We start from the raw sequence: 23,225 nt of genomic DNA on the forward strand, positions 1-23,225 counted from the left end.
CGCACCCGGTGCCACCCCCTCTAATTTGTGCAGAGCGGCGCCTGACTGTGTATTTTTGCAGAACGGCGCCTGACTTTTGCGGCGCCCCCGGTATTGAAAATTGCTGGATCCATTCCTGGAGTACATTATATCAAATATAATACTCATGTGATGAATTTTGTCAAATCACAGTACATGATTTTGATGAAAGGGGGAGGGTAATAGAATAGAATTAAAGGAGTATTTCGTGATCCTAGCATCCTCTTTTTATGACATTTTTCAGTACATGTCCACGAAAAAAGCATATTCCCAAAATTTCAGTTGATTCCGATATTGCATTTGCGAGTTATGCATGATTATGTGTATTACACTGCTCCATAGACAATACGTTGTAATTTCGTTCTGGTGCACCAGAACGAAATTCAAATTTCACGATATCTTTGCTAAACGAATTAATCTGCAAGAAATATTTTGTACATAATCATTATGTAGCCAGAGGTTTCCAGTGATATAAAAATCTCAACTTTTTTTGAGAAAGGTGGGGGGATGAGGCTGTGGATCACGAAGTGCCCCATTAATATACATTTAGGCCAAAAAAAGTTTGTATTAGAAGATACTGGAAAAGCCCCAAAGTTCCTTTTTGTTTTTCATAAAGGCTGCACCCTTTTTGTTTTTCATAAAGGCTGCACCCTTTTTGTTTTTGAGAAAGGCTATCTAAAATGCATGATTTTTTAAAAACTGTTCTGGGCCACTCTTTGCACAATATTCTTATAATTTACCTCATTTTGGGCCACAAAAAAGGAGAATACTGCACTCCAAAACTTGAAAAAAGAAAATGTGCACAATTGTGAAATAAGCTATTATAAAGACACCCTTTTCTGTTGTTTGGCTGAAAATATGTGGGTTAGTGAACACAACACAGAGTATATTATATTCACGTGAGACAACTTTGTTTTTCATTTTCAGCCTATGTTTATTTTACAATTTTACAAAAATCTTATAAAATGGTATTTTACAAGTTGACACATGGACACAGATGGCCTGACAATGACATAAAGCCTTTTCCTTCAGATGACCTGAGAATGAGTTTCTTACATATACTATTACTAATGGAACACTAGAGTCATAAATTAGATTACACTAGCGGTCACCCGTGCTTCGCGGTCACAATCTTTGGCGGTCACAGCCTTTCGGCGGTTGGTGAATTGTAGTGATATGTTGGGTGTGTAAATGTTTTTGATTGTGATTAGTTTCGTATGTGAGATTATCCTTTAGAAATCACAATAGCGAGGGGATTGTTTTTAAAGTAAATTATGAACACAGCCTTAATTATTCACATTTCTGACACAATTATCAATGATAGGGCCTATACATAAAGTTGCAGAGTTACGTACAATGCATATGTACAATATATCTTGATCACATAGAATTTCCATTTAGGCAGACAGGCCTAGGCCTAATTATTCATTCATGTACATGGAATTCATTATCTTAAAATGGCTGCATGCCATCATACCATCTTTAGAGACGCTGCCCAAGCATCTTTGCTGAGAAATAGCTCGAAAAGGTGCAATCAAAGTCTTCATAGGTGTATAGATGACACTTATCATGAGAAGATGAAATTACTCATGAAAAGTTGAGAAAAAAGCTCAAAATTTGCATTCAAACTCATGAAAGAACTTAAAGAAAAGTCCTCAAGAGCCCCTCAAGAATAAGTCAATATCATCCAGCTGAGACCAATATCATTACATGCATTATGCAAATGAGAGATACAAAGTCATTGGGTCACATACATGTACATGTTAAATGTGTGTATACATTGTATATGGCAGAACAATTAGGTTACATGTACATGTTCAAGGTGTGTGTATGGCAGATCAATATTTTTATAGCCATTGGTTGGTTTAGGTATTATGAGATGACACATGAGTCTTGACATCCAAGAAGGACATTGACCATTTGGAGACTCCAACATCCAAAAAGGACATTGACCCTTGTTGACAGTCATTATTGATCTCCAAGATGTGTCAAAATAGGTGTAAATGAGATGTTCATAGTCTTGACAGGGTTGCCAAAGCCATAATTTGGTAGCCCAATTAGGTGACTTTTAAAATGTTATCCACAATGTGTACATTTGAAACCACAATTTGGTAGCCCAATGAGGTGAATTTTGAAATGTTTTCCACAATTTGTATATTGCCAGAAGCCAATAGTTTATGAAAATAAAAATTGGGTGATTATACAAACCTGAGTCTGGATCTGAAAAAATTGGGTGATTTTACCTATGATTCTGACTGAAAATTTTGGCAACCCTGAGTCTGGATCTGCAAAAATGATGATTATGGCAACCCTGAGTCTGGATCTGCAAAAATGATATTGAATGCCTGAGGTATAATAATAATAGTTAAATAGTAAAATGGTTAATTCAGACTACAGGCATGATATCCTCACACCGATGGCATGAGAGAAGGCCTATTTCAGGCTATGTCAACATTATGCACAAATCAATTGTATAGTCCCGGCCCACAGGGGCCTGGCAATAGCGGGTCCGAAAGGGACATGGCGAGGATGTAACCCGGGGGCACTTCAATATGAAATGGATATAGGTGTAGGGCTGGCACTTTCGCACTAAGGGGCATTCGGTGAGAGCAAATGTAAAAAATATGGGGTCATTGGGTGAGAGCTTGATTTTTGGCATTCGGTGAGAGCAAAATGTAAAAAATATGGGGTCATTGGGTGAGAAAATGACAAAAAAACAGCGTCAAAAAAACCTCGAAAATCGAATTTTTAGTTCAAAAAGGCTTCAAATTTCTTAGTTTTTTCAAAAATAGGTAACAAAATCAGTGATAAATGAAAGTTACTGTTCAAATTGAAAAGTAAGGGTCTTTGGGTGACAGATCAGGAAAAATAAGGGGACTTCGGGTGACAGAGCATGTGTTAGTAAAAAAATATGGGGTCTTTGGGTGACAGCGAAAAAAAAAAAGGGGGTCTTAACAGCCCTACATACGCGTCACCTCCAAAGTGGGAGTGCCCCCCCCGGGGGATGTAACCGCTCAATTTCTGTACGGGGATGTAATGCCTCTCAAACAGGCCGGGATCTACCCCGGGAGTGTACCCGGGACGTAAGGGCCTGGCAATAGCAGGGTCCGAGCGGTGACTTGGCCAGGATGTAATGGGGAGTGTACGGGGATGTAATGCCTCTCAAACAGGCCGGAATCTACCCAGGGAGTGTACCCGAGACGTAATAGAAAAGTACTCACAACTGTGCCGGGTCGTATGCGGGTGAAACACTCGCGGGGACTTAGAACATGCATGGTGCCCGGGGCAAGGGGGACTGTAACATGTTTGTAACAGTTTCCAAAATTACATCCCCGGGTAGGTCCCTGCTATCCCCGGGACTACAATTGATTTGTGCATTAGTGCCCCCCGGGGCCGGGACTACAATTGATGGGGGCCGGGACTACAATTGATTTATGCATTAGTGCCCCCGGGGGCCAGGACTACAATTGATTTGTGCATTAGTGTATGAAATTTAGCATGCAAGTGCCCTGCTAGTGCCTTTGAAACTAATTAACATAATTTGACAAAAACAAAATTGGACGTTTTATTGGGGTGCGGACAACTTTACTCTACACAACGCAAAAAATCCGTTTTCCGAAATAATGTAAAACATAGAAGTTTTTAGCCTTACCAATTCGCCAAACTCAGTAATTTATTATAGATTTTTATCAAATTGAAAATTATATTCAACTGGACTTATTGCGAACTTCACATCCAATTTCACATCCTATCCTGGATGTTTCCTCACGCTGTTTTATTTTCTTGGCGGCGATTGGTTATTGACCTGTGGCTAGTTGTCAAAGGATCTTCTTATAGCAGAACTGTAGGCCAGTTCAAAATAGTAAGTCCAATCGAATAGATTATAATTTTCAATTTGATATTTTGCATACCTAGATAACTGAGAATATACATAAATATAGATTTCATTTTGTAATACTGTGTACTGTGTGTAAAATAATGATTTTTTTAATCTTTTGGATCCATTAAATCACTGCAGCTAGTGCCCAAGTGTCAAGGCATCAATACTAATTTTAACTACATATGTAATATACCCGGAGGGGGATACTCACTAAAAATGGCTGACTGGGATGTGCGGCCACATTGTTTTACTGAACTCCCTCTCACCCAACGACCCCCTTTTATTTTCCTGTCACCAAAAGACCCCCCTTTTTTCAAGAATTTTAGACAAATTTCTGATAATCTCTCATCATTATTTTTCCTCAAATTTTCAAAAATTTCCAAATTTTTATAACTTTTTGAAAATTTTGTATCAACTTTTATATTTTGACCCAAATTTTTCCCGTCTCAGAGAAAGATCCCCTTTTATGGTAAGACTTTCCCCAGTCTCAGGGAAAGACCCCCTTTAGAGGGCCTTTTCACCGAAAGACCCCCTTTTCTTGGTGTCTAGGCTCTCACCTAAAGACCCCTAGTTTCAAACTGCTGTCCGCACATCCCCGTCATTTTTGAGTCGAGTGCCCCCTACCCTACCTTACCCCAGGATAGGTACTATATAAAAAGTAATACATTAAAACAACACAAAACATTTTCACACACCCATCATTTTAGGATCTTCTCAGGAGAAAGAAAATGCCACAAAATAGTATTAAAACTAGAATATACAGTTTGCAATTAAGGTGGACCCTACAACAAAGGTTTGTAATTACAAAGAATATGCAAATAAGGTCATCAGTATTTATAAATATGCAATTATAACTACCCTACCAAACTATACAGCAGAAGAGGTCATCATACATAATCACCCTACCAAATTAGAAGTTCATCACTGGTTATTTATTATTCATATTGGTTTGCTTTGCCAGATAACTTGCATCAATAGGACAGTCCAAGGGTGAAATTAAGTGGGAGACGGGAGCTGTTTGGCCCCCAGAAACTCTGAAATGGCCCCTGGTTCCATCTCAGTTGTAGTTGATCAGGGGACACTTTTCTCACAAAACTGGCCTGTGGATAGCGAACAAAAAATATCAAATTCAAAGCAACTAGTCATAAGTGCTACTGCTTATTCAACTCATCCAGTACATCTTTATCTTATTGGCCCCTTGGTAATTGAAAATGGCCCCTGGTTCATCCAAATCTTTGTGAACCAGGGGCCACATTTTTTGCCAAAGTGGCCCCTGGTTCAAGCTCTTATTTTCACCCTTGGCACAGTCAGTAAACCAATACTGCTGCAATGTAGGAAAGGTTATACCCAAACTCAATTGAATCACACAACTCCATTCAGTATAAAATACCTTGTTTTACATACTTCATTGATCACCTCGTAAAATGTGCACCAAATGTTACTTTAACGTCGCAATGTGAGCTTCCCAGCATCAGAAATCATTAATCACTCTCAGTCTGTATCTGAAGCTGTATTGGATGCAACAGGGTCGACTCCCGAGTCGACTTCAGCATTAGCTTGCAAAACTGCATTCCTTATCAAGGCAGGTTCAAAATCAAACTTACTTCTTCCTGTATGACACAGACAATATGCCCTAGCCTTCCTTGCCATTCTTAGCTTACGTCTGTTGAAAGATAAGAATGGTCTCTGTGGTTCTTTTGGAAATGCCTTGTACCTAACCGATGCCTCCACATCAGCTTTTGTTTGGATGGTAATAGATGGTGTGTCATTATCAAAGTCACAAATAACCCTGTGATGTTGCCAGAATATAGCTTCACCATGGAACATGCGACGCATCAAGTAACATATCCCTGTTTCGTCAACTCTATAACTCACATTTGGGTTCTCAAAAAAACTATTTTTGCTTTTGTTGCGCACTGGAGATATTGCATTAGTCATAGGACTATAGAGTAGGTATGAAATTTGATTGCCTGGGTAGTACTTGTTACGACCCGCAAACAAAATATGTCCCTCCACTACAACATGTAATTGATTATCTACATACTTCCCCGGGACCGACACTGGAACACATTTGTCCCACTCGTTACTGACCAGACTGTAACGTTGTAGGAAACAGTCACCCTCCTCATCATCCCCAACTGCATATATGTAATCTCTCCATTTATGTAAATACAGAGAATCATACCTCATAACTCTCTTCATTGGTTTTAGAACAGTCCATACATTATTCTCCAAATTAAACTTGAAGAAATTTTTCTCTTCCAACCAACTTTCATACATCAGCCATGCATCTAGCGGTGTATCCTCATGAAATTCATCATTATCATCTTCCTTTCCACAAGCAATATATATATCCTTGTTGTCATAAACCATCGCACTGCAGCCAAACATATATTCAGTCTTTAAATATGGATTCCCGTAGGGGAAATCACCGAGATGATGCAGCTTGTAGCAACCAGATTTTGTTTTGCAAAAGAAGTCCTCTTGACCAGCAAAATTGAATAATTGTCCCTGAAAATTGTAAAACATAAAAAGGTCAGCCTTAATTTTGACTAGTCTATAATCTGACAAAACATATATAGGTGATTCGGATAAGTATGGACTATAGGCAGATGATCAGTTATGCTACCCTCAGGTAGTTATCATTAGCACTAAACATCTGGGTGTCAATGAATTTTCAAGACAACATATCAGCCTCCATGTAGAAACTTTCTCCGTGAAATTGGGGCAATATTTTTTCATTTTCAGACCATTTTATGTGGTGTGAACAAATAACTTCCGGTTGCATCTTTGATTAAAAGGAAAATAGTCACATATTTCCTTCATACTGAGACGAGATTTTTGGCCAAGAAACAGCCCTGACCTCTATCCAGGTGAAAATGTGTGGTCCATAATGGAACCGAAAGGCTACTGTCCCCCATTTGCCACAAACAAGAACATGCTGGTCAAAAAAATCAAGGATGCATGGGATTATGTGAAATTGGGAGGTCATACGATTCTTCTGAATCTTCTCGAGGGAGATCATAGGTGGAAGAATCCCCTGCCGTAAAGTGATAGAGAACCAGGGAGGGAAAAGTTCGTAAACATTCAGTTCTTCAGTTCATAAACTTCAAAATAAAAGTACAATTTTACCATAATTCATGTAAATATATTGTGTTTTATTCATTTAAACATACTTTATAATATAGGTGGTCCATTCTTATCCGAATCACCCTATATATACATGAACATGAAACAGCAGTGTCATACTTACTCAGTGATTTACTGCCACGATTTTACATGATAAAATTTCTGTGTAGAGGCAAATCCTAAGCAGACCTAGCACAATTTGTTTTATTGCATTTCTGGGTCATTCTTGTCATATTTTTGTATGATAGCAAATTGTTTACTTCATTTTAGGCCACAGAAAAAAGGGGGGACACTCAAATTGAAAAAGGAAAGAAATGCGCTCAAAATGTAAATTTAAAAACATTTATGGCACTTTTTTCTGTTGTTTTTACCAAAGGTATAAAAGAAATTACTACATTTGTATATACATTTGTCAATCAGGAGATGTTATTAATATTATTATTTGTTTCTGACCAAAAGCAACCTCCTATTTAAAAACAATATAGGGATGGTGGCCCCACATAGGTGGTTAGTGAACACCACACAGAGTATATATATGGTCATTTTCACGGTAAAGGGTGTAACTTTGGATTTTTAACATTTTAATCCGTAGTGTTCTAATAAAGCCACAGAATTCCATGATTTTTGGCCACATAAGTCATCTAGTTAGCAGCTACCTTGGGTAGCATAATCAGCTTTGGGAGTTACTGCGTTCAGTTTTAGCAGGCTTAAATGTACTTAATATTGCCATTTTGAAAAACTATAAAAAACAGTAACATTTTGTAAAACCCTGTGTTTTCTTCAGTTAGTTCATGGATAATTTTTCTTATCCTGAAAGTACAGTCATATGTTCAGTAAACACTGCCACATTAGATTTAATTGTGAACAGCCCTGTATTTTTGAGAACCGGACTTCGATATTTGTCGTTTCGAGGCTTCATTTTCCGTTAACAATTGTTAACAAACTTTGTGGGTGTAGCTTTGGTTCATAATTCTTGGTTATTTCTTCACTTCTTCTTGATTCATAACAGTTGTTATCTTAACTTGAAATGGGTAACAAAAATTAGTCGATTTGCAAGCTTTTAAAATTTTTATAAAATCTTGACTTCAAAGAGCCGTTTTTCCGTTAACTTTTTTGAAGCCTCCTAAACAAACTGTTCAGCAAGCTTGTGCAAATATAAATAAAAGAGCTCATCCAATCTATTTATCAAAATGTAGCAAAGTAGATCCTCAAGTCACATGTTTTTAAATCGTGGAGATATATATCACCGTTTGAAAACGGGACCCAATACAAACTTTCCGTTAACAATTGAAGCCTCCGAAACAAATGAAGCCTCCGAAACAACAATAAGATTAATTATCATCTATGCATATCTAAATTGGTGTGTTTCATACTGATATCTGCATTGTAATTATTACTTGATATGTGCAGAATGTCATAAATTTATAAAAAAATTGACATTATGGTTAATGTTTGAAAAATATACTGATATCCAAAAGAGCCTGTTTCGGAGGCTTCACATGCAAAAAACACCATACTTAACAAATGGGTGAAAAAATTAACATGTGATAAATCTACAATATCTGCCGCATAGAATCATTGATTCAATATACACAAGAAAATAACAGCTTAGATGATCCCAACACTGTGGTTTTCAAAAAAACTACTTCTGCAATGTTTAACAATTGTTAACATGAAGCCTCCGAAACAAAAAAAATGAATTGCTGTGATAATTTAATTTTTGTCACAACTGAAATTCAATACTTAGAAGCAAAGCATGAAAATTGGTAATTGTGATATTTTGTACCTATTTTTTATGTCAACTTGTAGTGGTTAGCCAAATATTTTACTTTTATGATCACCTGTGTTGTTAACTGAAGCCTCCGAAACACAAATTGCTTGAATTGCCAATTCTAAAAAATAACTCCAATTTCTGTGAAACTTGGCTGGGAGGTTCCTTTCATCAAGTAGTATTTGTACATGAAGTTAGACATTCAAATTATTTTAGGAACCCAATTAAAACTTAAAAATATGTTTAAGGTTTGGAAATTTCCATTGTAAATGACACTTGATGTTAAAAATTTTCAAAACTGCAATTACAAACATAGCAAAACGTGGTATAAAATTTAACTTATATCTGTTGACTTACTTTGGAATGGGATTTCACATGTATTCCAGCTTTCATGTCATAATTTTCTGAGGTTATGTAAAATACATTTTTCTTAGATTTTAACCAAAATGTTATGGAAATGTCAAATTTTTATTAGAAATCAAAAGGTTTAAGCCTTGAAACATTATTTTACTGGAATTTAAGTTGCTTCTATGCATGATTTCAGTAAACAGAAACATATTTAAGTGGTTTGAAATTTTGACCCAAAAAATCAAAAGTTACACCCTTTACTGTGAAAATGACCATATGTGAGACAATTCTAGCCTACATGTGTATTTTACAATTTTAAACAAGTCTTACTTGGCTCATTTTAACCAAGTCTTATTTAGCTTGAAATTCCCCTGGACAAGGAACTTACTGCTAATTGTCTCGTTGTAACCCGTACGAAACTCGGGGAGCTGATCCTGGTTGCGAAGGTTATTTGTGGAATGTCTAGTGTGTGCGCTCTTGAAGCAGCAAAGTCCTTGATTTGTTGTTAAATGGTTTATGGAATGATGTGGGCCGTAGTGGTCAGCGACAACCTGTAAAGTGTGCTAAGGCTTGTGGATCAACGTCTAGGCATTGTGCCTGTGCATAGCGCACTATAAATCACTGCGCTTTTTTTTTTACTGGTATACAGCTCACAAGTTGACACACATCTGGACTGACAATGACATAAAGCCATTTCCTTCAGACGACCTAAGAATGAGTCTTTTACACATGCAAACAGGAGTCATAAATTAGATTTCATTTTGTAATACTGATGATTTTTTTGCATTCAGTGAATCACTTCTATAGTTTGATCAGCTCGTAATCGGCGGGCCTCATGACATCGCTGATTAATATCAATATATTTTATTTCAAGGAATGTCTTGTGACAACTTGCCAGAAGTATCAAAAATTATTATAAAAGTTCTATACTTGGTCTATACTCTATTTAACATGCACAATATAGACTAGGCAGGTCAATATATCACTCTCAACGTAGGTCTACTTTTCGACGTACGGTAGTGGTAAAAGTCTAACAATTTCCGCAGATTACGAGCTGATCAAACTATAGTGGCCAGGTGACATCAAAGCAGTATCAATTTTAACTACATACTGTATATCTTCGCCTAGTCACCTCCGGGGGCATTGTATTTTCCAAAAGGGGGGTTAAAGGTCAATTTTAGTCTCATGCTGAAATGACGATCTATAAACTTAGGAACGATGACTTCTGGTTCAATTCCAGGTTTACAACCGCATTTTCTCCAATTACCGATGCCATTAGTCATAGTGACCATGTGTCATGTGTGCACCTTGGTAAGTTTACTGCACAAGATAGCATGGAAATATCAGCATTTTTAAAACATCTTGGTTGAAAAAAGTGGTGGGGGCATTTAATTGAAGGGAGTGACTATTTGAAGAAATACGCTATATAATGTTACATTGAATGTCTTTAAACAAAAGAAAGTCAGCCACTTTTAAACACCCATTGTTTTAAGATATTCTCAGTAGGAGAAAGAAAAAGCCTTTACAATATATATAATACAAAGTTTTATGAACACTAGTTCGTAATTTGCAGCTCGTAATTAAGGTGGACCACACAACAAAGGTTTGTAATTACTTACAAATATGCAAATAAGTAAATGCCTAGTTTTACAAACTTAATTGACCACCCCGTATAATTGACATCAAAATTCGGTTTACTTCAATGTGTCAGTGTGAGTTTCCTAGCATCAGATATCATCAATCGCTATCAGTCTGTGTCTGAAGCTGAACTGGATGCGACAGAGTCAATTTCAGCATTAGCTTGCAAAATTGTGGTCCTTACAAAGGCAGGTTCAGCATAAAACTCGTTTGTTTTATGACACACACAATTTTCATCAACCTTCTTTGCCATTCTTAGCTTACGTCTGTTGAAAGAGAAGAGTGGTCTGCGTGCTTCTTTCTGATCTACGTTATGTAGCTTGAACCAATCAATTGATGCCTCCACATCTGCTTTCGCTTGGATAGTAATAGATGGTGTGTCATTGTCGAAGTCACAAATAACCCTGTGGAGTTGCCAGAAAATGAGTTTACGCTTTAAGTAAGTTAAGTAACACATCCCTGCATCATCAACTTTAAACTCACCCTTAAACAGCCAATGTTTGCTGTTGTTGTGCACTGGAGATATTGCGTTAGCCGTGGGACTATACAGCAGGTATACACGTTGATTGCCTGGGTGGCCCACATCACGGCATTTACATGTAAACAAAATATGCCCTTCGACCACAGCATGGTCCTTATAACTTACTAAGCTCCCAGGGATCGATAATGGAACACATTTGCCCCATTCTTTACTGACCAAACTGTAACATTGTACAAAATAGTTCATGTCCTCATTCATCCCGAGTGCACAAATGTAATCGCCCAATCTATACATGTGGAGTGTCCATTTCATCATCAATGTCTTCATTGGTTTTTGCACAGTCCATTCATTACTCTCCAAATCAAACTTGAAGAAATTCTTCTCTTGTAACCATCTTTTATGCATCAGCATTCTATCTCGACATGTAGGTACATCCCACCCATATGCACCCCAACCTTCATCCTCCATTCCACAAGCAACATATATCTCCTTATTGTCATAAACCCATTGCCTTGAGGCCAAACGATATATTAAATCTTTCATTTAAATATGGATAACTGTAGGGAAAATCGTTGAGATGATGCAGCTGGTAGCAACCAGACTTTGTTTTGCATAAGATGTCAACATTAATTGGTTCATGTATAGTCAATTGTCCCTGAAAATAGTAAAACAGAAAAATGCAACCTTAATTTTGAATAAAATATACACCGACTAACAAACATAATGTAAAGCTGACATTGTTGTCATGCTTTAATTACATGGCATGGCAGCATAGCCCTACTGCAGGGCCTTTTTTTTTTACACACTATATACTCCGAGACACCATGCTATAAACTGAGAATTGCTAAAAACCCAGTGATAGCTAAGGGGGGACAGCGGTTAGTGGGTTAAGCAATTCTCGGGGTATAGCATGTCTCCGAGTATAGCACGTAAAAAAAGAAAGAAAAAAAGGCCCTGTAGTAGGGCTACGGCAGCATCATGTTTACCATAATTGACTTCCAGGAATTTTTTGTGTTGAGGGGCAAAATCTGAGCAATAAAAAACAGGACCAAAAACTGAACTGGCTTAGCATTGAAGTTAGCTCAATCGATAAGGTGTTCAACTATGGTACGAGAGGTCGCGGGTTCATGAAGTGTCAAGAGGGGGATGTCAAAATGATTGACAGGAAGTATAATGAGAATTTCCTCTGAGGAGAACAACAGAGGTTATTTGGTCTGAGGTCATTTTGAATAATCTATTCCATGCAGAAGGAATGTCCACTCCTTTCCCTATTGAAATTGTCTGGAGTAGAATGATTATGCCAAGCTTCCATGAACTTCCTTTCAGACCGATTGGTGTTCATGTATTGTCCCAGTCAATGTTGTGTTGGTTTGCGCTCAGCAACTGCTAATTTTTGTGTGTTGCCAGAATCAGTGTCACTTTGGTGTTCACTAGTTCTCTTCATCAAAGTTCTGCTAGTTTCACCAATGTAAACTTGGTCACAAGATCCACAGCTCCTGGCTGGAGATCCTTGGGAATAGGGTCCTTGTAAAACAGCAACTTGTACACTCTAAGGACCCTTTTCCCAAGGATTTTGGATCCAACATATTCCTCAAGACATATTAATGGTTGCAACTGGATGCTTGCAACTGGATGTGAACTGTTCATGTGAGAACAGATTTTGTATCTTCAGCCTATTTACAATTTGACCTCAGATGAACTTTGACTTCAGTACGTGACCTTGAACACTACCATTTTATGATGAAAGCCCCCATAATGCAGCTTTGACCCAAGTTTGATATAAATTTGGATGTGAACTGTTCATGTGAGACCCGCAGATTTAGTATTTTCAGCCTATTTACAAGTTTACCTCAAATGACCTTTGACCTCAGTATGTGACCTTGAACACTACCAAAAGGTGAAGGTTCCATAGTGCAGCCATGACCCAAGTTTGATATAAAATTGGATCAATTGAGACCAAATTCATTGGTTGAGCTATGAATTTTAAAAATATTGGACAAGACTTAGTCGATTCCAATATTTTCAAACTCATAGCGAGACCAATAAATATTAAATATTGGGCGTAAAGCATCCAATTTGATCATTATTATGTTTTGGATGCAATATTTTCACACACTTGGATTCATCAAAACATAATAATGGTTTCTAACCATGACAAACCTACCCTGAAATTCTGAAGTCAATCCGCCTATCCATTCACGAGATACAACATCCGGAGGTACAGAAGCACGGATGGACATTGCAATTTAAACAGTATGCCTCGCGGTGGAGGCATAATCATAATAATAATAAAGAATTTGCACATTTGGCTTAGCCTTTTTCAACATTTTATCCATTTGCTTCTGAGATAAATCTTAATTTAACTTAATTGAGACATTGCAATTTCTTACGTCTTTGTGCTTACCCCTGCGACCCGTCTAGTTATTTAGTCACGTCACAGAACACTGAGAACAAAGGCGTATGAAAATGCAATCTCGCAAATATGATGATACGTACTGTTACTGTATTTCTTGAAGCAAATAACTCTGGACGGCTTTCAATCAGTGGGACATCTGCTTCATCCTTGGTAGCATTCAGCCTGAAAACCTCCTCTACCATGTCCTTACACTCTGGCACATCTAGGATCTCTTCACCAAGGATCTGCTTCAGATTCTCAACTTGCACCAACCCAAGACGAACCTTCTTTAGAAGGTGTGCTGCACTAACTTTGCGTTGTTCCCAATCGTACTTTAGCCAGGCTATCACTACTTGTAGAATCTGTAGTTATAAAATACAAGAGCACCAATGGTGCTGTAGCTCATTTTCCCTAATTAAATATGCAAATTAGTTAATTAATATGCTTAACATTTGAGTATTTTTTGTTTATATCAATTACTTTGTACCAAGTTTTAAATTTCTATGATCTTCACACAAAAACCGATTACACCTGTCTCACCTTAATATAAAGCAGGGCCAAATTTTTACGAGCTGCATAGTCAATAAGATAACAATAATGTTAATTGGACCACTAAGTACTTATCTTGGAGACAAACAACTGGGTGAGAAGAAAAACAAGAAACAATTATATTGAGGGTTTAGGACCATACACTGCAAACCCAAAGTGCCTATATTTCAGCAGATCCTCTAAAATTGGTTTGCCAGTAACAATTAGTGTGTTGCTATTGGGACCATTTACCGGTAAAAAGACGGTAAAGGGATTAATTCTGCTCAATATAAACAATATGACCTTCCCCGCTATTTACCGGTAAACAGAGGCGAGTTTTTACCGGTGACGTTTTCCTTCTTGAGGAAGGAAAATAGCGGGGACGCTTACCGGTAAACGTCAATAGAAACTGACTCCGTTCCGATTGAATGCGCATACAGGGAAGAAAACGGAAGTTGAGTCGCGAAATTGACCTCTGCATCATCAATGAGCTAGCTTGTTTATGTATTGTACCATGATTATCATGATTATACCATTCCGTTCGCAAAAATTCTTAGGCCTAATCACATACAAATATTTGACTCACTTGCTATAGGCTTAAATAAAGTAAATGGAAGAAATATTCATAATGCATAATCCCTGCATTATACATATTATGCTAAATATTTAAGTGAGTTATGATTTATGAGTAAATTTATGAGAAATAAAACAACAACAACAACATCAGCGGATGAATCCAGCTGTGCATGCGAAATAAATAGAAATCAACTCGGATCCGCGGCGGTGTGTGCTTCAGAAAATTAGAAAGATTTCATGAATTTAATATTATGTTGTTGATGTTAAATTACTATTCGCTAAAAAGAATATTAACTGAAATTAAACTGTGAAAGATTAAATTCTAAGACCTATTTTTTGCGCGCAACAATACTGAGTACTCACGTCGATATCACTGAGGGGATTTCCCAATGGCGTAATTTGATGTACGAGAACGAATGAAAACGCTAATAAAAAAACATTATTCTTCAGTCTTCTTTTCTCGTGTTTGCTACCTCATTTTTAGCCAAACAATTAAGAAAATATTACAATATTAAAATCCACAATGCTTTGCGATTGACCCGGGGATTGACCCCAGTGCACGACCTTTCGCCGGCAAACTTTTCAGGTGTGTCAATTGACGCTGTTCATCGAGTGTTTACCGGTAAACAACATGCAATGGAAACTGACCGTTATCCGCCTTTCGCCGCTATTTGACAGCGAACAGTTTTACCGGTAAAATATAGGGGACTCAATGGAAACACGCTAAATGAGGGGCACAAATTTAGACCACTATTTGGGGAGTATACAATCCAGAAGATCAGACCTCAAATGTAGTCTGATAAATAGACTCAAAATTAGACACTATAAGCCCAAAACAGCATAGGGTGCATTTTACACATGGGTGGTTCTGGAATATAAAGAGGCAAACATGGGTAACATTATGGGCTCTTATAAATCATTGCAAAGGAGTAATTTCCAGTTCAGTGAATTGCTTGCAAACAAAAAGCATGGATTTGAATGGTGATGTTATTTATAGTATTATTTGAGCAGTAATTTTACATATAGTTGTACAACAATCAACATTGAATAATAGTTAGTGATCTTCAGAAAAAGTGTATAATCAAACCAATTGGGAGGGAGCTAGCAGACCATGAATGTGTCTATAATAATTGTTTCCATAAGTAATTTTGTCCCGTGTCAGTTTAACAAAGGCTAATACTCTAGATTCATATCTAATCTCCAATACTAGAAGTTTTGCTGAATTTAGACGTTCTGGGTTTGCAGTGATAGCTGCTCCATAGACATTTGGGTAATTTCTGCATTCTATATTGTACACATTTTACACCTGGCAGCTATTGCAGATAGGGTTTTCTTGCCCTAAACCCTAATGTGTACTTTATCTCTTATATATACAAAATTGTAAAAACACATCTAGGTAGGGTTTATGCAATAGCTGTCAAGTGCTTTATTTTTAAGATTATGTATAGGGTAGCTATTGCAGATACGACCTTCTCGATATAATTACTTTCACAACATGTTTGCCTGATCTAATTAAGTGTATTTAATTAGCTCTCAGTTTATTTGCTCAGTATTTTATGACTGCTAAGCCTTTATAGTTGTTTACTGGTCCCCCAAAAACCTCCTAATTGGAAAAATTACACATTATTAGCACATAGCAGCACCATTGAGTTATTAGTTAGCCTTGGTGCAATATCTATGGACTTGCAAAATGTATGGCAAGCAACACTGAAAAGCAAACATTGAAGCCGCACTGAAGCAATTAAAATTCAACATCTCTTTTACAAAATTGCCACATCAAGGAGTTAGAACAGTGTTTGTAATATGATCAGCACCACAAACAGTCTGTAAAGGAGACTATTCTATGAAATCTGGTAAAAATTTTCGTAAGAAAATGCTCCAAAAATCACACTTTCCGTCCGAATTTTCCAAGCTAATTAAGTAACAATCATGAACGATCATGATGCAAAGATTGCTCCCTCAAATTAGCAGCTCCATTGCTCAAACGATGTAGCAAGAGAAAGTTAAAAACATAGACAAATTTAGACTACGGCTATAGTTCATTTGCTGACGCAAATGAGCTAATAATTGGAACAATAAATTAATGCACAACATAATTAGGCTGGACAAAAATATTGATGTGTTTCCAGTCCCAGTACTGATCCGTTCTCAACCCTGCCAACCCAACAAACCTGGATCTGTCCTATATACATAAAATACCATGCATTTGTAACAATTTTGCCAAATGGCAGTGGTGTACATGTAGCTATCAGGTAGTATTCCTACAGGAGAAATATTAATAATTGTTAGCAATTTGCTTGAAATTCAAACACTAACCTGTTCTTCAGTACATGTGTCCGTCTCAATATCGTCATTATCCATCATTTCCATCAGAATATCTGCAGATGCATTCTCCAAAAACACATCAGATCTACCACACTCAGGGAAGTTCTGAACAAGGTGCTCCTGATACAACTTGGCGACATCTGACAGACTGTCTGAATGATTGCATGAAATGGACCACACCTCAAAACAGTCATCAATGGACAGGTTCTCTTTAACCTCACAAAGATACTCGGCACACAATTTCATTGCATCTGTTAACATCATATAATTAGCCATTCTTAGAATCCCAGCAGCTGTTTGGACAGAGAGAGTGAAATATCCAGTGTAAGCAAACTCCAGTAGCTGCGTGAAACAATCCTCAGTTCCAGGAACAGTCACCTCCCTCATTGCACTCTCTTGAAACCCTGATGAAAACATCCCTTCAAAGTAGTCGCTGGCACAACTTAGAACAGCTTTGTGGGCAGGAAATCGTTGATCTCCTACGATGATGGTGACATCGCAGAAGGCAGACTGTTGTCTAAGTTGGTTGAGCCCAGATGAGAGAAGAGGTGGGTATGAAGGATTGCCTAGTTTCTTCAAATGACAGTTTTTGTCCAATCTTGCTGCCATCTTGTATATGATGAACACCTGTGCAAAATAAAGTAAAATCATGAAAAGACATTAATTTATTGTTCTATATTACTATCTTCCACTGACAGAAATCACTTTTGAAGATTCTGGGCTTGCAAAACTAGCACAGAAAACATGTTGGTCAAGATGCCATTTGTGGGGCATGAGAACATAGATCAATGAATTCTGGGAATCTAATTAATGGCTAGAAAAATTGCAAGGCATGAGAGCAGGGTATGGTTTGTGACCCTGAAAAGGGGGTCTCGCCGCAGCACATACCCGTATAGCTGGGATTTGCAAGTGCCCCCTCTTGAAAACCATGGATGTTCAAATACATAATCTATTCATTACTTCAGTGTTGTGATAGTAGATAGAAATCTTTATTTATTTAGGGTAAACAAGATATAACTGAAAAAAATTGGTGTCAGTTCCAATTTACAATGTAATTATCATTTGAATGTAATGTTAAGGTGGTTTTAAATGCCAATTAAAGATCTATGGATCATTTTCATCTTTGGCACAGAAGAAGATAATAATTTTTTAAATTTTCAGCAGTGTTTTCAGCACCCTACCTCCTGTGATTATTGCTCTCCAGGGACCGAGAAATTTCAGACCTGGATACTGCCCTTATACGAGTCAACTCTTATTACATACTGACTGCCCCTCGTATGTAGGCACCCCTGCCTTTAAATCACAATCTTCATACGCCATTTTGGATGTCAATGGGAAATACACACTTAACAATTTGCTCAAGTCAGAAATTTGAAAAAAAAATTCTTTAAAATGTCATCAATGTATATAAAATACCCACCTTATAGTGCTTGCTAAAAAGACTCGGTTGAAATAAAATTAAGGATCAAATGCATTTAGGGTCCAACAAGGCAAAATTATCGTTAGAGTTCAAAAACACAAAATTACAACTTTAAACATAGGTATACAAGTACTATTGGCAAGAGACGTTATTGCCAAACAATATAGAATAGAAAATTTGACGTCAACTTCTCAAAATATTGGAGAAAAATGCTCACCAAACATTGGGAAAGCATGCAATCCAATTCCCATTCAAATGTGTGGGAAACTTTTCAGAGTGACCTACAATCCCCGAAATATGTTTTGAAACATTAAAGCGTCTTTAGAGGAAACTAAGTCCCCCCACTCCCCCGTGCAATGTTGAAACATGCAAAAGCGTTCCAAGGACATTTTTCGGGGATTGTCTGGGATTTTAACAAGCTTTCAAACTAAACACTTTAGAAATAAAAGTTGACACCAAATCGGCCTAAATTATGAATTTTGTCAACGGTTTACCATTTCTAAATTAAAGAAACTCCTTGTACATGTATTAATATTCAGTATTAGACTATGGTAAACCGTCAAATCACTATGTGATTCAATGGGACGATTTACAATCGCACTTTACCATTTCACGCAAATAAAATGATCAATTTTAAAGATATCTCTGCATGAGTACGCCTACTTCATGAGCGTACTAATGCGATTTTTTTTTTTGGTTCGTCTTGTTTTGTTTTTTTGCTTTGGGGGGGGGGGGAGAGTGTTGTTTTTGACTATATTGCCCTGCACTGCAGCATTCACGCGATACCTATGCATTGAACTATATCATGCTGATCACTCACATCTGTAAGATTAGTATGTTTGAAAAGAGCACTATTGTATTCAATCTATGATTGTAGACATACACAGGTGATGGGTGCAACCTGCTTGTAGTGCAGGGCGATATAGTCAAAATTGATACAATTAGTTGTTTTATTTTATATCCACATCATAGCTACATGCATTAACTAATATTCATTGAAAATTTGGAGTAATTCTATCAAGTAGTTTTAAAGTTACAGCCAAAAGTTTAAAATCAGATGTTAATTTTAGCGATTGCCTCAGACAATCCCCGAAATATGTCTTGAAACATTAAAGCGTCTTTAGGGGAAAATTAGTCCCCCCACTCCCCGTGCAATGTTGAAACGTGCAAATGTGTTCAGCATGTCTCCAAAGTGTCGCAACATTGAATGATGGGGGGTGGGGAAGGGAAAAGTGTTAATTGATGGCCCAGCTTTCTTCTAATTCCAGATATTGAACATTTTTATCCACATTAAAAATACACTTATGATTTCATTCAAGATGCCTAAAGCATTCCAAGGACATATTTCGGGGATTGTAGACCCCTTAACCAAATGGAGCTCTGACTGGTTGATGTCTTTTAACCAGTGTTGCTTTAACCAGGATGATTCTGTACAAATATATAGGCAAAGTAAATTTTGTGACATTTCAGGATTTTTTGACAATACCGACTGGCATCTCTGTTTAACACAGTAAAGTGTTACACCTAGCACTACTTTCGGGCTCTGTTGCTATTAGTATACTATCCAGAGAGGTTGCGTCAGCTGACGCGCTAGATTGAACGGTGCTCGGTTCATCGCGCTACGCGCTCGCTAAGTCCGTGAGGGCCACAGACTGCGGCTATGTTACACCATGCATTTTACATCTAAAAGTTCCCTTCAATATCCCCTAAATAAGTTATGTGAAAATGTTCTTCAAGTGACATCAAGCCATCCTTATTTTGGTATCACCTTGAATAGCGACCTTGAAATGGAATTCTCACATTAGCAAAGTTACAAAAGGATGCAAAAATTTTAGGTGTTATCTGTCGTAACTTCAAATCTTGTACCCCAGACGTGAAATCATGAATATGGCACCAGCATATGGTACCCTAGTACCAAAAAAGCTAAATATCAGCTTGACATGGTTCAACGATCAGCTGCAAGGATGTACTCACCATGATGTATAAAATCAATGGTGGTATAGTGGATGTTGAATGGGAAGTGGAACCCCACCTGACCCGACCTACATGACAACTAAAACGCACCCATCCTTCTTCATTTCAACGACCGAGAACCAGAACGACCATATCTACTCCGACAGTTTTTTTCCTTGGACCGTAAAGCACTGGAACAATCTACCTCACCACATCTTTGACGTCCCAAATTCAAATATCTTTAAATCAAGGCTCCGCGACCTAACGACCTTTTTGACGACACCGACTCCACCTCAAGTTAACTTCAGGTCACCTCCTCTGACGTTGATGCGAGATCCCGCTTTGTTGGAGTATCTAAACCAGAACCAGAAACTGAAAGTGCATACTGCATAATCCGGCCAGTACCAGTTGTAGTAACTACAAATTTTGAACGTTTGAGGACTTGTTCTCAAGTTGTAGCAGGTGCCATAGGGTGTTTTCAGTGTGAATTATTTTCATTATAAATGTTGCAAAATATTAATATTGACCAGGCCTGGAAAAAATGTGGAAAGTGGGAAGCTCCTTCCTGGGAAGTTTGGAGGAAAATGAAGGTCCTTAAGGTTACGCTGAATTTGGATGGTTCCAGGTTCAAATTGGCTGTTACGTAGCCACCTAAACCATTTTTTTTTGCAGAAAGTAAACATCGTAGGCCTAAAAATCATAGGTCATCTCGAAGCTAACATTCTAAGCATTATTATTAATTATTATTTATTAATCTAGCTCATGCACAAATGTACTTTGAAAGTATTTCAATTTTGTTCACGTATAATGAGCATGAAGATTTTTGTGACAGAGGCCATAATTTATTTATACAAGTCCCGATTTCTCCAGGGCCGCGACACTCCGGCACTTGTTGGAAGACATGAAGTACAGCAGACAGTTACATGTACAATGTGATTTTCTCATTTATAATTAGGATTACGTCATTGCCAGAATGCCAGAGCTTGTTTCATTTGTTCATTAGAATGATTGACAGCGGTGGGCGGACTTATACTCTAAAAATGTGATTCTCTAATAAATTATAGGTCACTAGGTCAATTCGGACCGTCTCTTCCTCAGATCTCTATGTAGGACTCTATGGTATCTTCTCATTACACGTTCGTAGTAAGACTTGGCCGGCGACGACGCTTGCGAATTGCATGTCTTCAACTGCTGTATAGCATGATATAGGCAGTTTGTACAGAGTGTCGCTTCTCTATCTCTTTTTCTCGGATTTCTCTCTCGATTTGGCTGCAGACTATAAACAGGTCAACATAATAATGTTGCTATCAATTGAAAACACAGCTTGTGTGGATTTTATTTTATAAGCTTATGCATTGACAAAATTTTGAGTGAAATCTGGTACCACTTTATTGTCATTTTGCATCAATAATATCGTTTTTGTGTATGATATAATCGCCAGAATTCTCAGCCACATTATTTCTATGATACCTTCTTAAACAACACGTGGTATGCTAATTTTACTAGGATTCGCCAAAAATGAAATATCTGTGCGTTTTGTCACATTGATGCTGTCATTTTCACGGATTTCAATATCTCGAGTTATGGGCCATGACAGAAATACACATGAACAAAATGAATTGTTTTAGCTTTATCTTTCAATCTGTTCACAGCACAATGGACATGGTTATTAATGATTAGCGTGCCATTCTAATCAAAAATTAAATACTTACTTTTCATCAAAAATGTAGAAATACGGACCATTTTATATTATTTCCTCGAGAATTCAAGCCAGCACAACACACACATGTTGTATCGTATGATACAGACAGCTCGCATCCAATGACGTATCGCGCTCATCAGGCGGCATAGGTCACGCGTGTGGGTCACGCGACATGTGACGTTCGAGGCTGGCGAAAATACAAGGCTGACAGCCCCATTCAAAATGAATCCTACTTTCGGCAGCGGAAAAACCTGACGTCACTAATCATAATCGTAATGCGCATGCCTGCTTCTCCCATCAGTCAACACGATGTTTCGCGGGGTTCTTTAAATTGTTTGTTTACATCCGGTTTCTATACCGAGCATATACCGAGCACAATGAAGGTGAAAATTCGAATGATTGCAATGATGTCCTATTCAGGATTTTTCTACTGTTTGCTATGGTGAGTTTTAGTAAAGTATTCTAGCCAGAATACTTTTAGGCCATTTTGGTCCACTGTCCGTGACTGGCCCGGGACTGTACGATAGGCCTACTATAGTCACGGCATAAACCTGATATTATTATTGGGACAGAATCGCACCTCAACAGCAACATTTTTACCCCCGAGATTACACCACCCGGTTTTGTGACACACCGAAAAGATAGGCCCAGTGGACGGAAAGGAGGTATATTCATTATGATTCGTGATGGCCTTATAGCATCTGAATGTAACATCATTGTTTCCGAAGCAGAACTCCTGTGGATTGAAATACACATTCAAGGCTTCAAACCTTTGATTATTGGATCCTTCTACCGCCCACCAAAATCTGCTGCGTCCAACTTGCAACAGCTTGCTGATAGCATTGAGGAAATCCAGCAGAAATTTAAAAATGCTGTCATAGTAATTGCAGGGGATTTTAATCTAGCTGACATCAATTGGCCAGATAGAGTGGTTAAGCCATATGCTATTGAACCAACTAAATGTGCCCTCTTGCTTGACATCTGCAACGAGTACTTCCTCGACCAGTCAGTTAAAGAGCCTACGAGAATTGCTGGCAGAACTCGTAATATACTTGATTTGG

General features: G+C 37.7%; 1 protein-coding gene across 1 annotated transcript in view; it reads right to left on the bottom strand.

Annotated features, from left to right (window-relative positions):
- Positions 1–3,024: 3,024 nt before the first annotated feature.
- Positions 3,025–23,225, bottom strand: part of LOC140170877 (kelch-like protein 30) — a 65,047-nt gene continuing 44,846 nt past the window's right edge. Inside the window, exons 2-4 of the mRNA XM_072194110.1 lie at positions 17,081–17,716; positions 13,762–14,022; positions 3,025–6,409 (exon numbers count right to left, since the gene is read on the bottom strand). Of these exons, the coding sequence (XP_072050211.1) occupies positions 5,390–6,409; positions 13,762–14,022; positions 17,081–17,698 (1,899 nt within the window). The 5' untranslated portion in view covers positions 17,699–17,716 and the 3' untranslated portion in view covers positions 3,025–5,389. The remainder of the gene's footprint in view (positions 6,410–13,761; positions 14,023–17,080; positions 17,717–23,225) is intronic.

This window comes from Amphiura filiformis, chromosome 1, assembly GCF_039555335.1.
Source record: "Amphiura filiformis chromosome 1, Afil_fr2py, whole genome shotgun sequence".
Lineage (NCBI taxonomy): Eukaryota > Metazoa > Echinodermata > Ophiuroidea > Amphilepidida > Amphiuridae > Amphiura > Amphiura filiformis.